We start from the raw sequence: 17,403 nt of genomic DNA, 5'->3' as shown, positions 1-17,403 counted from the left end.
TGTTTTTTATTGTGGAGATGCCCTTGGAAATAAGGTAAATGTGTGTATATTGACACAAAAACTTATTTTTCAGGATCTACTGTTTGCATTGTCACTTAGGTGAATGTATAAAATGAAATTGACATACACTAGAAGATGGAAATTAATGAAGATCTCCATAGTTTTGATTTCTGTTTTCCTAACCTCTCTCTCTGGTTTTCTCCAGGGTGATGAGATGAAGAAAACGGGTATTCAGCCTATTCCTATGATGGACAGAGACAAGAAAGATGAAGTCCCTCAGGGTCAGGTATGATCTCTCTCTATAAAATACACGTTTATACTGTTAATAAAACATTTATGGAAAAAACATTTTATATGTTAGTGAATATTGCATTTGATTTTAGTGTATGTGGCCTGCTGAGTTCTATGTTCTACATGCAAAACAAAGTTAATTTTTTTAATTAGCAGTGGAAAGCTTGTTTTTGAATGTTTACTTAAATGACAACGTGCTCTTTGCTGTTGTCACCTGTTCCATTCTTTGTACTTCTAACTAGCTAAAACCAAGATCACCTATGATTTTGCGAAGTGTCAATAACACTTTCAACTTCCAAGTGGTTGCTTCAGTCCTTATATAAAAGGTTTTGCTGTTTTATCCTGAATGCAAAATGAACGTTCTCACCTGTTCCTGATTAAAATATTCAGGTTCAGATTTCAAAATATTTGTAATTTTAGACCAATCTTTATTCATTAGTTTCTTGGAGAACTCCAACCGTTGCATTTTGACATTTCTAAAAAATAAATTTAAAAAAAAAAGTTTCTTGAGGATATATTTCTAAGAACCTCAATTGTCTATGTTTCAAATTCTATGGGTACTGATTTTCCTGTGGACAAATGTGCAGAAATGACTGCTTTTTTTTAGGAAAAATTTGTATTTTGTAAACATAAATCTGAGAGGAAAAAAGGGTCTTTGAACTAACTTTTTTGGGTAAATGAAAAAAAGTAAATTGTCCTTTGGTTATCTGAGCAGAGAAAAATAAATTTAAATTGTCAATTCATATACATTTGTATATGTAAATTATGTAAATGTATAAGTGGGTTTTTTTTTTTTACATTTCAGTGGTCTCTGATGTCTTAAATTTCAGTAGTTAGCACACAAAGCATTTTGTGAACTGTGAAATGAACAATAATGTTTATAATTAATTAGAAATTACAAAGTATCACAAAATCCCTGTAGATTAGTTACTTGGAAAGCAAGACTATGGAATTTTTTTTTATTCTGACACTTTACTCCATATACTCTATTATATTTAGCATAAAAACTATTACCCTTATCACAATAAGGAATTAGCAGTTAATTTACTCTATCTTTGTGTTTAGTATAATCCTAAAAATGGAAGGAACGTTTTTCTGCATTTGGTTCATTTTTCCACACACTGTATCAGTTATCTTTACCCGTCTTGAAAAGTCCACAGTATTAGAATATGTAGTCATCTTGGCATTTTTGAAAGAATTGTAAATGGGGTGAAAACACGGATCTAAAAAATAAGATTATTTTTTCCTTTTTAAAACACAGTAAGTATTGTTCCAGATACCGTATTTATCAGATTATTTTACTTTTTTTTACTTCATGCTCTGTTTTGTGCTTTTTAATAGTAAAGTAGGAAAATATTAAGCAAAATAGGAGATTAAAAGCCATTGTCTGTAATATAGTTGTAGCTGCTGTATCTTACAACAACATTACAGCAAAATGTGAGATTTATGACATACAGAATTCTGTGAAAGTGACCATTCCTATCTGTATGTAGAGACTGAAGAACTTAATAAAGCATTATCATCCATTTCCTTGAGCTCTAAAAAAGAGCATTAATGAATATTTCTATGTGGATTTTAATTAAAGCATTAATACCTTATTTAAATAACAATTCTGTTTAGGAAATGAAGATTTGCATAAACCTGTAATCTCTGAAAAAACTCATGCTGCCTTAAATACTCATCTTTGATGAGAATAACTTGTACTTAGCTCTTCATCTCACTTGAGCAGCCAGATCAGTTGTTCTCTCTTGTGCTTTCCACCCTTTGCAGCACAACTGGTGCAAGGAGGTCTCTTGAGTTTGGTGTCTGTCTGCTCTGCAGCCTGCACTGAGCATTTGTTCCCGACTCAGCAAGGATCTCGTCACCCTCTTTTCTGCCTCTGCTTACGGAACCTATGAAGAAAATAGAAATGCCAAAACTATGCAGAAAGTTCTTTTAATAAGCAAGTCAGGCCAGCCCAAGTAAAAAAGGGAGAGAGAAGGAATGGTTCATGTGCTTCAGCCATTCAAACTTTATCCCAGAAATACAATTTTCAAGTTGAAAATAGAAAGTAGCAAGGATTAAAATGCTAAGGGTGATTTCTTACTTCAGTCAGAACATAAAAGATCCAGCTCTTAAAGCTAGCAGTATGTTTAGGACACACAGTTGGAGAGACAGGAGCACTTTATTTCAGAAGCAAAATATATTTTTTATTTCCTCTTGCATATGCATCTTAGGATATGCATACACTGCCTTTCCTGCAGTGACTCCGATAGTTTGCTCATACCTGAGTGAACTCTAGGCTTTCTGTCTAGCCACAGCAACACTAAAATAAATCTGGAATAATTTATTCAGGTAATCTAAACCTTTTACTAAAGAGATTTGTGTTAGTTTGTTCTGGTCAGAAATGGAAAGTCTCGTGAAGTAGTGTTTTTAATTAGCTTGGCTTCGTTCAAAACCTAAATCCATTAAGTTTTTTAGGGGTTTTCCTCCTTGACTGATGTGCATTTTAACTTAAAAGCTGTAAGAATATCGAAGGACATATTTAATTTTTAAATACTGGGCTTCCAAAGAGAAGCTTGTTCAGAATATGTTGCGGATTAACTTAGTTTGGTTGAAATCTTTTATATTTTCCAGTGGCAACATACTTGTCATTCAGCCAGGTATAAACTTTGACTGTACTTACGGTCCTATTCTGATTTTTGATAGCTATGGAATAATCTGCTCTTTTCCAGTGAAATAAGATATCCCCCCCTTAAAAAAAAAAAAAAAATTAAAAAAAACCCCAAAAAACAAACAACAAAACAACCCAAAACACAAACAAACAAAAAAAACCCCCATCACATAGGAAGAAAACAATGCATTATGCAAAATAGTAAATATTTTGTTGATGAGCAGACTTTGTGTCTGTGTTCTGCCTTGCTTTATTGACAGCTGCATTTTCTTTCTGTTGGTTACACCATGATTACTTCAAATCAGACTGTTGGGTTCTCAGGTCAGAAAGTGTATCTTATTTTTTTGAGTATAGAATAGACTTGGTTACATAGCAGCATGGGGGGAATCTATTGATGGAGGTGAGGATGAGAGTTGCTCTTTGATTTTTGAATAAGGGCCAATGTTTAGCCTGTTAATAAGAGACTTACTATCAAATGTTGTGGTCACAGTACAACATATGTTGTTTCATTAAAAGGCATTTAAAAACTCTGCTCAAAGAAAGGGTTCTTAGTGCAGTATTGTAACTATCATGAGTCTGGGATAAATGAGTGATGTTATAATGGATCTGAATGTAACCTGTCATCCTTGCTAATATATAAGTAGAATTTTCTAAAAATTCTCTCTTTATCATGACAACTCAGTTGTGACATGGTAGCTGCCGTAGGCCCCTAAGCCTGAATGACTCAGATATCATTAAAAGGTGTTCATTTGATGTTCTCTAAATAGATTTATATGATAATGGTAAAAATATCACAGAACCACATACATGAAAAGAAATCGCAAGCCAATTAGTCATCACAGTGCATCCCTTTTAGAAACTTTGCAAAAGTGCAAAGCCCCCAGCATCTCAAGTACATTGAATTATGAAATACATACTCTAAAAGATACCAGAAAAATCTAGAATTTCATCATATTTTGGCAATGCTGCACAACTTTTTTTTTGAAAAAAAAAAAAAAAAAAAATTCATCACAAGAATAATGTTTGCAGAAATGGCTCCACCATCTGCACCTACTTCCTGTCACTACTGACGCCAAAAAGCCAGACAAGTCCTGGGCAAATCAGTTGAATAATAAAAAGTCCTGTAGGAAATCCTATCCGAAGCAGCCACATTAGTGATGAGAGGGGCATGTAAGCAACTTGTAATTTTCAGAGACTTCATTGTTAGTGCTTAATTTTAAAGTATTCAGTTATTAAGGTGAGATGCAGAAGGATGAAGTACTAATACATAGTAAATAAGTAGTCAACAGCTTTGAGCCATTGTAGTTGGCTGTTAACTTTGTGTTGTAGTTTGGCAACATTTAACTATTTTTTTTCATTGCCATTTTTTATAGATTGGGTTCTACAATGCTGTAGCCATCCCATGTTACACCACACTTGCAAGGATCTTTCCTTCAACTGGGCCACTACTTCGGGCATGCAGGTGAGTAAATGTGCAAGTTTTTGCATAGCTTGTAGCTTCATTAAAGAGAAAACAATCATGCTTTGCAAGTTTGTCTGGATATACAGATGCTGAATTTTAGAATTTGCATGCAGATAAACAAGGATACACATCTTGCATTAATCTATGCAATAACTATTGTCTGGGACTATCTAATGCAGATATACAGGCACAGCTGATTAAAATGTGTTTGACGCCGAAAACATTTAGAGAGAAACAGGTTCAGTGCTTATGTATCCCCATGTAGGTTGGTTCAGTGCAGTTTCTCTCTGTATCCTTTTTACAACATGGTTCTCACAACTAAGATTGGCTAGAATTTTATATCATTAAAAAAACGTGGTTTGGATATGTGGTTGAGATGTGGGAGATGCAAATTTTGTCCTATCAGTCAGTGGGGATGTTGACTGGGATCTTCTGAAGGAGAGTCAACAGTCCTTAACTACTTGGCTGCTTCCACCCTGGAACGATGGTGGATGTCTTTGTGGAGGTAGTGTAGTTCTGTCCAATACTTATATCCTGCACCTTAGCAATCTTTTCTGACAAAACTTGTATTGAAACCACTATGCTTCACAAAAATGCTCCCGTTTCAGGTTAATCAGTGTTCTCTAAGGAAAAACAGTTGGTTCATAAAATGCCAGCAACCTTCAGTCACATCCAGGGAAAAGAGGTCTGTTTTTCTATGCTCTTACTAGCAGCTCTCTCTTTTTGTGTTTGGTTTTTTTTGGTTTTTTTTTTTTTTTTTGGTCTTGTGGTCCTTAAATTCTATGTAGCACTGAACTTTTCTTTGTTCTGTGTAGCAGATTTACCTACTTTGTCATTTTCCTGATCTTGTGGGCTAAATGATCTGTGTGAAGTAACAGAAGGGTGCTTACTGTATTTACAATGCCATGAAATTTAATGTAGTGGTTAGCAAAATAATTTCATTTGTGCCCAAATGCTATTTCACATAGCTAGGAGGTGAGTATGTAGGTCTGTACCAGTGGGACAGAGGGACTGTGTTATGAAAAACAGTGAGTATCTAGGTGCCACTGTTAATAGTCAGCTCCCCGTAAGGTCCCACCACTGGGCATGGCTCTACAACCCTTAGAACGATAGGGAGGAAATACTAGGTAGAATTAGAGACTATACCTCGGTAGTTATTACATTAGGAATTCTGTTATACATCTTTGCTTTATGAAGAGTTGATAAAGACACTAATAAAGAAAAGGAGATTAAGAAAGAGTTTAAATATTGTTTTGAGATCTTAGTAGCGAGAAACTAAAATATCTGATTAAATGTATTGATTATCCAAGAGAAAGACTTTGTCAAAATCTGTAACTGTCCCCATAGTGTGTTTTCCGATTTGACAAAGCTCATTGATTTAGCAGGTAAAGACTACTTGAGGCCCAAAGGTTCAAACAAGGAATATGGTGAATGTCTTTTTTAGCATTTGGAATAATGTCAGTTGAAGATCTTAAACCATGGCTAGGTGTACTTCTTAAAAGAGAGATGCAAGGTAAAAGGGATACAGGTCTGGGGCACAGTTACTGTGATGAAATTTCCAGGGCCTGTCTTTTCCATGCAGTTGATCTCTATAGTAGTGTCTTTAGTCCTCAGAATCTACAAAATTATCAATGTCTGGTAATTTGTTATTTTAAATTGAGTAATATGTAAGTATTCATAAGTGTATGTTTTAGTGGTTCCATCAGTTACAATACAGCAATAAACTCTTACCTAGTTTCAAAATGCCACGGAGTGTGTTACTATCGCAATGGTATTGAAGTCCAAATCCTGTTTTGGAATTCAGAGTTACAGTACAGTACAGGAATATGTACTCCTTGGGCTAAACTGACCTAACATATACATGTTGATAGTTTGATTATAGATAGCTGAGTGATGCGTACTCTGACTAATAGAGTTGCTTTCAGTGCAAAATCAGAGAACTTGAACTAAACTGTAGAACAGGGGTGTCAAACTCATTTTCACCGGGGGCCACATCAGCCTCGCAGTTGCCCTCAAAGGTCTGAATGTAATTTTAGGACTATTTATACAATAGCTGGAGGCTATTTAGACAGTCCTAAACTTAGACTCAGCCCTTTGAAGGCAACTGCGAGGCTGATGTGGCCCCCGGTGAAAATGAGTTTGACACCCCTGCTATAGAACTACTTGTAATCCTTTCAGTCTTTACGAGGTCATGAGTCATCCATCTGCTTTACAGAGAGGTAGTAATTCTTGCTTGAAGGCATGTTGCTTCAGCTGTATTGATGGCTGAAAGCTAAATAATCAGTCATTCAATCCATGTAACTGGAACATAGACTCTGCTTTGCGTAACCATATTTTCAGTCAGAAAGAGTTTTATACTGTTTACATGGACTAAATAGCATCAACTACGATACCCACCATTTAGAAGTGCAGTAATGCTTATTATGCGCATTTCTAGTTACTTGTTTCTACTCAAGCTAAGGAATACTGTCAAACTGCTTTATATATGTGAAAATGTTGATTTCTCTGTATTATGCATTTGTCAATGTTTAGGTGTGCTTTCACTCCACAAATCACTGTCTTTATGCTTTTAACATGCAAATGTCTTGCAGAAGCTGTATGATTAATAAAGTAACCTCAGCGCAGGTTGTCAGAGTTCTGTTACTTGCACAATCAAATGGGAGGTCTTAAAAATAGGTTTGTGCTTACTGTAGAAATATTTGCATAAGCCTGCCAGTATCTTTGGTAAGAAGTTAGCATTGTTATTCCACTTACTGGGATCTGAGGCCAAGAAAGGCTTGGTTGAGTGCTTAAGACTGCACAACCTCTTTTCAGGAAAAGGATTCTGGGAAGACCCATATCTTTTGGTTTCTAGCCATGTATCCAAATGAGGCTTATTTTCAAAAGTGGCGTGTACTACTTGGTGGTCCGTCTTTCGGTACTTAGGTGAGGAAATGTGAAGTTGAATTGTAGGACATCAAGCACTTGCATACATATGTGTTCTAGATGAAAGGTTCTCCATGCTTCTGAAGATCAAGCATGAACAACTCTTCCAGAGTGGTTTTCTCTGCAAAGGGTGTGATGCCTGACAGTCAGACTCCCAGCAGAGATCATATGAATATTTTCTATTGTAGAAGTTCTTTGTTGTTTGGAATTCTGTTTGTAATACTGCTACTTCTGATGGCTACACTGGCATAATCTCCAGACTGAGCACAGTTCTTTACAGACACAGCTCCTTACTCTGCTCTTGTGTATTCCTTAATTTAGGTTACAGTGATGCAGAACTGGGGTATAGATGTGTGGATGGAGTGTAAGATCTTCGTAAGACTAAAAAGCTTCCTGAAAATCCACACCCTGGCATAAGGTCCTTTCATGAACAGTTTGATAGTTTTGTCTTAGCCTTGAAGTTACTCTCTGCCTTCTGTCTAAGACTTGGAGATGCAGATTTGGAAACCAACTAGGAAGATCTCCAGTTGGTGCAAAAGTAATTGCGGTTTTAGACCATCAATTTTAAATCTTTATAACTAGGCTCAAAAATACCTTTATTCATCAAAATAGGAACCATTGCAATCAACACATTTTTGCCAACGAGAAATTAGTTTGTTTATTCCTGTAGTGCAAAAATCTGTGCCTCTGGATTTGATAAAGTCCTGGAAAGCATTTTTTGCATCCTGCTGGTTATGGAAGTGCTTTCCCTGCAAAAAGTTGTCGAGATGCTTGAAGAAGTGGTAGTTGGTTGGCGAGAGGTCAGGCGAATATGGCAGATGAGGCAAAACTTCGTAGTCCAATTCGTTCAACTTCTGAAGCATTGGTTGTGCGATGTGCGGTCAGGTGTTGTCATGGAGAAGAATTAAGTCTTTTCTGTTGACCAGTGCCAGCTGCAGGTGTTACGGGTTTTGATGCATCTTACTGATTTTCTGAGCGTATTTCTCAGATGGAATGGTTTTGCTGGGATTCAGAAAGCTGTAGTGGATCAAACTGGCAGCAGACCACCAAACAGTGACCATGAGCTTTTCCAGTGCGAGTTTGGCTTTGGGAAGTGCTTTGGGGATTCTTCTCGGTCCAGCCACTGCGCTGGTCATCGCCAGTTGTCATATACAATCCGCTTTTCATTGCGTGTCACAATCTGATTGAGAAGTGGTTTGTTGTTGTTGCATAGAATAAGAGAAGATAACACTTTAAAAGTATTTTTTTTTATATTTTGGTCAGCTCATGAGGCACCCACTTATTGAGCTTTTTCAACTTTCCCATTTGCTTCAAATGCCAAATGGCTGTAGAATGGTTGATGTTGAGTCTTCAGCAACTTCTCTTGTAGTTGTAAGAGAATCAGCTTGGATGGTTGCTCTCAATTGGCCAGTTGCTACGCTCCTCATGTTCAAGGCTCTTGTCTCCTTTGCAAGACTTCTTGAACCATCACTGCCCTGTACGTTCAGTAGCAGTTTCTGGGACAAATGCGTTGCTGATGTTGCAAGTTGTCTCTGCTACTTTCTGACCCATTTGGAACTTGAGTAATGAAAACAATCAAATTTGCTTTTTGTCTAACATCATTTCCATAGTCTAAAATAAGTACAGAACACACAGCAAGTAATGATTTAGTAGCAAAAAAATACATAAAGCAAGAAAAACTCATTAAAATTATGTATGACATAACCACATTTATTTAAGAATGTATTCCAATATCAAACAGCAGATGTCAACAATGCAAAAATGGCAATTCCTTTTGCACCAACTTAAGGAAATGTAAGTTATTTTAAGGTTGTTCTGCTTTTGGCTGGGATAGAGTTTTCTTTCTAGTAGCTGATATGGTGCTGTATTTTGTATTTAGAGTGAGAACAATGTTGATAACACGTGTATGTTTTAGTTGTTGTTTATCAGTCAAGGACTTTTCAGCTTCTCATGCTGTGCGTGGTGCACAAGAAGCTGGGAGTAGGCACAGCCAGGACAGCTGACCCAACTGACCAAAGGGATATTCCACACCATATGATGTCATACTCAGTATAAAAGCTGGAGGAAGGGGAGGACATTTAGAGTTGTGGTGTTTGTCTTCCTAAGTCACCGTTACGCATGATGGAGCTGTGCTTTCCGGGAGATGGCTGAACACTTGTCTGCCAGTGAGAAGTGGTGAATAAATCCCTTGTTTTGCCTTTTGCAGCTTTTGCTTTATATATTAATGTGATAAAACCCACGAGTTTTCTCACTTTTACTCTTCTGATTCTCTCCCCCAACCCATTTTGGGGACTGAGTGTCTGCACAGGACTTATTTGCTGGCTGGGGTTAAACCAAGATTTATGTTACTCCAGAGTGTTTGAAATAGTTGATTTTGCACTATTCTTTTTTCTTTTTTTTGGAGGGAGAGAGAGTTAAATGTTATTCAGTGTGATGATAGGAAGACACACTCATTGCTGTTTGATATTGCCTCAGCTGCTGACTGAAACGATTTTGATATCACCTCTTCACCAGCAGTGCTCATTCTTGGAACACAGTGTTTAAGCTTCCATGTCCTTGAGTTGTTTGGAATGCAGGCACCAGCTGCAAATAATAGTAGAAGAAACAGCCAAGACAGGCTGTCAGCATAAAGGTTTTTATTTTGAGAGCCTCTGGGCATTTAGTCCAGACACTTAGGAGCCAGGGCTTCACTGGGAGCATAAAGGCAAATTAATCGTACTATCTGAATCCTTAAAAAGAAAAGGTATCAGTCACTGATTTCCCTGAGGTAAGGTAGCAGCTGAGAATCTATAAGGTTTTCTTGACCAGTGTTTCATTCCACATTTTTAAATACTCTCTTTTCTACAATTTATTTATGTTCTTATTTAGAACATTTCTAAATATCTTGTGCATTCTGTATAGATGAAAACTACCAGCCACCTGTGTTACAGTGTTCAGAGTAAGTCTTATGTGTGTTTTGTAGCATATGTACTCAATAGGCCTACTGAAGTGGCAAATTTATTAATAGTATATTTGTTTTGAGGATGAGGTTGCATGATATTTTTTCCCCTTTATTTCATAGAAACATAGAATGGTTTGGTTTGGAAGGGACCTTAAAGATCATCTAGTTCCAACCCCTCTGCCATGTGCAGGGACACTTCTCACTAGACCAGGTTGCTCAAAGCCCCATCCAGCCTGGCCTTGGACACTTCCAGGGATGGGGCATCCACAGCTTCTCTGGGCAGCCTGTTCCAGTGCCTCACTGTTCTCATGGTAAAGAATGTATTCCTTATATCTAGTCTAAATCTACCCTCGTGCTGTTTAAAGCCATCAGCCCTTTTCCTATCACTACATGCCCTTGTAAAAAGTCCATCCTCTGATTTCTTGTAGATCCCCTTTAGATACTGTTAGGCTTCTATAAGGTCTACCTAGAGCTTTCTCTTCTCCAGGCTGAAAAACCCCAGCTCTTTCAGCCTGCCTTCGCAAGAGAGGTGCTCCAGCCCTCTGGTCATCTTTGTGGCCCTACTCTGGACTCACTCCAACAGGTCCATGTCCTTCTTATGTTGGGGAACCCAGAGCTGAAGACAGCACTCCAGGTGGGGTTTCAAAAAAGCAGAGCAGAGGGGGAGAATCACCTCAGTTGAACTGAATTATTTCAGACCAAATAATTTTAAACAATTTTTCATGTGATTTCATGTCTCTCACTTCTTGCTGAAATTGATATAATTTAAAAATATTTTTGCTGCAATTCTCTTCATTACTTTCCCAGTTTCAGGAAAGAGACCTAGAAACAGTGACAGTTCAGTTTTTCTGATCCTTAGTGCCTATTTGTATTAGCTGAGATTCAGTGCCATATTAAAGCTGGCTTCAAGAGTTCCAATTGGTCTAGAGCACTAGGCAGAGCAATTTCCATCTATGTGCAGAAAATGGTGTCAGTGTTCCCCTAGAGGGCACCAGCTTTCTTTGGTAGAATCCATCAGATCCTGCCTTCCCTCACCTCCAGAAAATGCAACGATTTCTCTTCTTACCTGTTCTCTGTGCTTTCATCTCATTATGTGCTGTTTTATCAATGGTTTCAGCAAAGCTGTGACATAAAAATCAGAAGAGCTCTGCCACATAAATTCCTATGTAATACGATAATATGACACATAGCATGTAAGACTTTAGTGCTTTTACCAAGGTGTTTGTTTACTGAAGACATCTAAGAACTGTTGTTTTAGTAACTAGGTATGTGAGAATATGAAACTGTGAAAAAATTGAGCTTGCTCTCTTTCTCTGTGTATTTGAATACTGAATGCTAGATTTGGCCATAGGTCACAGGTATGGTCCACTGTTGGATACCATAGATTACCATGTCACTGGAGTGGTAGTAGTGTGGAACAAGTAAGATTATAGGTTTGCATTCTCTTCAGATCATTCAAATGTTCCTAGTTTAATTTCTCATCATTTTATGGCTTGTGAACCAAAATTTGGACTTGGGAGCTGGTCAGGCTGTGAGACACTAAAAAAAATAAAATAAATTCTATCTCGAGGAAGGGAAACTCTTTAAATGTAGAAGATTGATGATACGATCACCACAGTAGGAACTTCAAAGTTGGTAACTATGGTATGGGCATGCAAAATTTTATATGCTGTCAGGCAGCCCATGTGCAGGAGTTTCAGAAGGCTTAATGTGCTTCTGTGGTTTCTGATGAAGAAAGTTTCCTGGCAAAAGTCCTGGTCTCTGTCGTGGTTTTGAAAAGGGCCAAAGTGTGCTGTGATAAAATCCCTGAAGTCTGAAGTGACGAAGGCTGCTTGTTTCCACACTGCTGTTTCAGAGTTTCTGCAGACATATCTCTCTGCTGGGTCACAGCTGAGTTTTCTCTGCAGCCATGAGGGCTAGAAATTTGTAATGGAAAGCAGGTGCTAATCTCTAGCTCCAGGGCTCCTTCTGGAGAAGGTATGATGTATGTTTATATATAGTCAACATATGTATGATCCACACAAAATTACAATATGAGATCCTGAAGGTAAAGGATGAAATAATGTAAGGATGATAAAAGTTTGACATGCAAATATTTATGTACACCATAAAGCTACATCTCAGCAGACGGTTTCGTTGGGAAGAAATCCCAGTGAACTTATGAACAGTGCTTTACCTCTTGACTTTTTTTTGCATCTCCAGGGACAATCTCAGCCAATGGGAGAAAGTAACAAGAGGTGAGGAAGCCTCTATATGGATGCCTGCCCAGTCCCTTCCTCCTGGGACCTCAGATTCACTCCCTGTGAAGATTGATGACTGAACAGCAGAAGCAGATTGCTTTAACCTGAAAAGCATCACTTCTTGTTTTGGGGGTTGTCTTATGTTTTGTTTCGTTTTTATTTGGAAAAAAAAAAGAAAAAAGCTACAAAATGCAGACTGAGAAGCAGATCTGCCTAGGAAGGTAACGCCCATGGAGTTACCTCAGCTAAATGACTCTGGCAGCCAATCTCCTGACCTACATCAGTGACACAACGTGAACGGTGGGAAAACGACAACACAAATGTTTTGGAATCAGCTATCAAAAGAGAACTTACGACTTGTGAATATAAAAGACTGGCCTTATCTCATGGGCTATATTGCTGAGGCCTTAATTTAAAACTGATGGGGGGTGGGGTAAATCCAAGGGGGTACTTCTAAATTGTATCTTTCTAGTAAGGGTTTCAATGGTACTTTTATTATACCGTACTGTGGCTGGCTTTAACACCAGTGTCACTTGGGAGTTCTTGGCTATAAATAGAACAATATACCCATTGCTATTGTGAATGTTTATGTGTGATCTACTTGTAATCAGTTTGAACTCCAGCAGAATCCTTGAAGACTATAATTCTTGCTTAGGTTACAGTGAATTCTCTTGCTGCAAACTAAAGGAAAACCAACCTTCAGGTTAAAGGTTTAAAGTACTTCATTAAGCATCATGATGCAAATCGTCTGTCACTCACAAGGCAAATGTTGAAAAAACTAGTGATGGTGTTTTGTTCTTCAAAATGATTTATAAATCTAGACAACTCCTTCCTTAAAACACTGGAAGTACTGGATATTTATCTTCAATATGAGAGTTTCAGGTTGGAGTTTTTACATCCATAGTGACAGAAGTATCATTAAAATTTAAATGTGACAGCAAAGATTTCCTTGCCTAGCTCACAATTAAGCAGAATAATCATTTTTATTTCTACATGCTGACTTGTATTTTAAAAGGTATCGGAGACATACCAGAAGTCTGCTATCTGCTGGGAACAAAAGCCTTGTCAGAAAAGTCAGGTCTGATAAGAGGGATTGTGGTACCATCACAATAAATCAAAAATGTTTTTGTATTGACTAGCTCTTGCGTTGCACGGTAACACTGCATGTCTTCTACTGTTCTCTTCCCCTTTCCCAAGATGAGTGAAATTAGCAAATTTCTCCATTAGTCTGTTTGCTTTTTTCCCCTAGTTCAGCAAAATTTCCAGGCTCAGAACTCTCAATGAAAGAGTAGCTGACTGAAGAAAAGTACTCTAAAATATTGTGTTTACAGTTCTGTGCTGACTTAGGCTTCAGCCTTACAAACTTTTGCACAGACTTTAGGACCTTACATTTAATGCCACTCCGCTCTTATAAATTTAGTGCAATTGTACAGTATGTTTCAACAACACTTAGTTTGCCTTCATCTTTCTCTTAAAAATCAGAAAAAAGTTTTTATATTGTTCCACACAGTAGGTGAAAAGACAGTCTTTGCATACCTTTCACATACAGCCTATACTGCATTATATGCTTTTTCACAGATGATAATCTCTTGTAGAGGTTCTGTGATAACATGGCCATTTATGTAACTGCAACAAATGGTAGTAGTGAGTTAAAGACAGAACACAGGTTTTATTTTTCCATCTCCTGTCTGTGGAGCTGTATTGCTCTAATAAGCACCCCATCTTATAGGTTTCATGTGAATGACTTGGACTCTTGAGTTTTGCCTTCTGTTATGGTCGAGCACATACCAGTATCTGTACATGTGTAGAGTACGTGATATATAATCACAAAATATATAAATGCACTTGAGCCATTGCAGTACATAGATATCCCAGAGGTTGAGTATTCAATATGAAGTTACCTTATTTGTATGATACAGGTTACCTAGCAGCAGCTTCGTAATTTTTTTGTTTGTTTTGCCAATTCTAAGTGCAGAAATTCATTGTTAAACACAACAATTGATTTTGGAATTTAAAAAAAAAGGCAGAAGACAATGACATGAAAATAGAATGAACAGTATATCATGCTGTGTCCTCTGCTGTACTCCTTAGAAGTTCTGTTTTAATTAAATCTCGTAGATGCAACCTTTCATCCACTAAGGATTTGAGAGACAATCCACATTTCCTAATACTTAAATAAAAATTATCCAAATCTTTGGTGACTACAAAAATGCTGTCTGACATTCAGATACCCCAGCAACTGAATGGAACGTTTTTCCTTCATAGGTTGAGTGTATTTTCTGTTATTCTCCCTCTTTGAATGCACGAGTGTTGCAAAAATATTCCTTATCACAATGTGTCTGCATTATAGAAAACTTTTAATTCAACTTTTACTCATTGACAGTAATAACTTCACTAGTTCTGTTAGTTACCATTCAAAATATTTGGCAGTATCACATAAAACATAATGTTTTAAAGTTTATAAGTACTGTTACAGAACGTTTCCTTAACAAATTTGTCAAATCGGCAGTAAGTTGTTCTAGTAATGTCTCAAGTCAATCAGACATTGTTTCTAATATAGAACTATCCAAACCACATAAAATGTGTGTTTGCTATAGAATAATGTCCATTGGAATTAAAAATTCTGACTCCAGTGGTTGTGGTTTGGTTTGTTTTTCTGGTGAGTAAAAGGAGAAAGGTCATGACAAAATGTTACTCTTTGATATAACGTAGACCCACAGTAGTAGCCACAATGGGCTGTATTTTCTAAGCAAGTTTAGTCTGTCTAAGCATTTACAGAGTGCAGATTCAGGTGTGTAATTTTTTTGTAGAAACAAACTTATACTTGCATTTCCAAAGTCAAAACCACCAAAAATTAAAACTTTGAAGCTGCAGTTGAATTTCATGGCTCAAGTACACATTGAGATTTAGTTGTTCAAAATTCTGGACTTGGGCTCACAGAGCAGTAAGACATCTAGATCTTCAAGACATCTGGCCCATTAAGTTAAACTGCCAAAAGCCATTCGTCCTTGCATTTTCATCCTACTAAAACTGATCTTGTCCAAGATCAATAAGAATCTATAAAAAGTCAACAGACCTCTCCTTTCCTAGAAGTGTTCGGCTTTATATTCCCAGAACTGCATTATTTTTGTAAACAGTGCCAATTGCTTTTCCTTCTAAGGCTGGTAAAGGTAAAAGGACTGTTTGAAGCCATATCTGAGTGTTTCTAATACATTATGAAATGGTGCCTGAAAGGTATGCACTAAGTGAGAAAAATAGTTGACATAGCGTGATACTCATCTGAGATGTTGCATAGTTTAGTACAGCAGTGACAGAAACTCCACTGTTATAATTAATCTATGGGTTTTGTACAGTGGTACAACATTCTGCTGTAAGGGTTCAACTCACGGCAGTATGGTTTGTTAAAGTATCCATTTAGTTATTACATTAGAGGAATGCAATATGGTTTGTTTTTTTTAATTGGAGTATATGATAAAACATTGGAGGGGACATGCAGTGTGGAATTAATATTTGTATGTGGCACAGACTCCTTTCATGTGTTTAAACTTAGAACAGTGTGATCATTTTGCTGTGACTGCATTTAGAGCATTTAGTGTCAAAATTGTAGGGACAGCAAATAGCATGGTTCATGTTAAAAAGCAGAGATTATTAGATGCTCAAAACAATTATGACCCTCTTGAAAAAATGCATTTGCCTTGAACACTGTGATACAGGAACAGTTGTGTGAAGTCGAACAATTAATGTGTTCATTCTAAGCACAGAAAAGGCTTTCTGCATACTATGACGAGGAGATTCACGGTCAGACTTTAGGTTGTATTTCCCAATCTAGCAAAAGCAAGTCATAACTCTTATTTTGCTTTCTGACCAAAAACTGTGCTCGATTGTAATACGGGTGTATACTCTGTCAAAAAACCTAAAATAACAGACTGCTTTCTAGGGTAGATCAAACTGATTTGTAGAGTAGATTCATATATATTCAAAATTCAGGTTGGGCTGTTATGTGAAGAAGAAAGAACTTCAAGGAAACAACATTCGACTTTACTACATTTAGTGAGCTGAAAAATTTGTTTTATATATATATTTACACACACACACACACACACACATATGATACATATAAACTATCTTTGTAAAAAAAAACCCACAAAAAAATATGCAAGTGCAATAATTTAAAGAGGTCTTAACTTTGCATTTATAAATTATAAATACTGTACATGGTGTGTAATTTTTTTCATGTATTCATTTGCAGTCTTTGTATTTAAAAAAAAAAAACAAAAACCAACAAAACAAACCTAAACCTTTACTATTATGTTTGTACAATAGAACAGTAAGCATTTATTATGATATAGTTAAGTTGTAAATAAATTCACAAACCAAACAGCCAGTACATATGCATATATGGGTGTCCTATTGTGAAACCTGTTTTTGCTTTTTCTGCTGGCTTTAGCACAGCAAGACTACTTCTGTGGATATGTAATTATACATATAAATATATGTATGATACATAAAATATATTTAGAAATGTTCATAATTTTAATGGATATATCTATACATATACTTTGGTGTGAATATTACTGAATACAGAGTTTTTAAATATTATTTTTCATGTTTATTTTTGCTGTTATTGAGCATGAAAGTGTGGGGTGGGAAGTGAGTATGTGTATGTGTGTGTTTAGACCGCAAGTAATCCACGGAAGAAATGGAATCAAAGCCCAATGCAGTCCTTTAAGAAGGTAGCGCCTGTTTTTCCCTGTAATTGCGTTTTGCTCTTTATGATGTGTTTTCCCAATGTAAGGTCATTTGTGTAAAAAAAAAAAAAAATCTTTTTTTTTTAATCACCTATTGCAAGTTCCAGTTGTCAAAAACTGCAAAAGGATGCACTTTTCCATTT

The 17,403-nt window shown here is 36.7% G+C and overlaps 1 protein-coding gene across 1 annotated transcript in view; it reads left to right on the top strand.

The window, feature by feature from the left end:
- PDE10A (phosphodiesterase 10A) overlaps window positions 1-12,592 on the top strand; it is a gene marked incomplete at both ends in the record, with an annotated part of 183,429 nt that extends 170,837 nt beyond the window's left edge. Inside the window, 3 exons of the mRNA XM_080341577.1 lie at window positions 206-286; window positions 4,318-4,406; window positions 12,475-12,592. Coding sequence (XP_080197703.1) covers window positions 206-286; window positions 4,318-4,406; window positions 12,475-12,592 — 288 coding nt within the window. The remainder of the gene's footprint in view (window positions 1-205; window positions 287-4,317; window positions 4,407-12,474) is intronic.
- Window positions 12,593-17,403: the final 4,811 nt, after the last annotated feature.

Source organism: Nesoenas mayeri (assembly GCF_963082525.1).
Source record: "Nesoenas mayeri genome assembly, chromosome: 3".
Classification (NCBI taxonomy): Eukaryota; Metazoa; Chordata; class Aves; order Columbiformes; family Columbidae; genus Nesoenas; species Nesoenas mayeri.
This window is presented reverse-complemented; position numbering and strand designations above follow the sequence as displayed.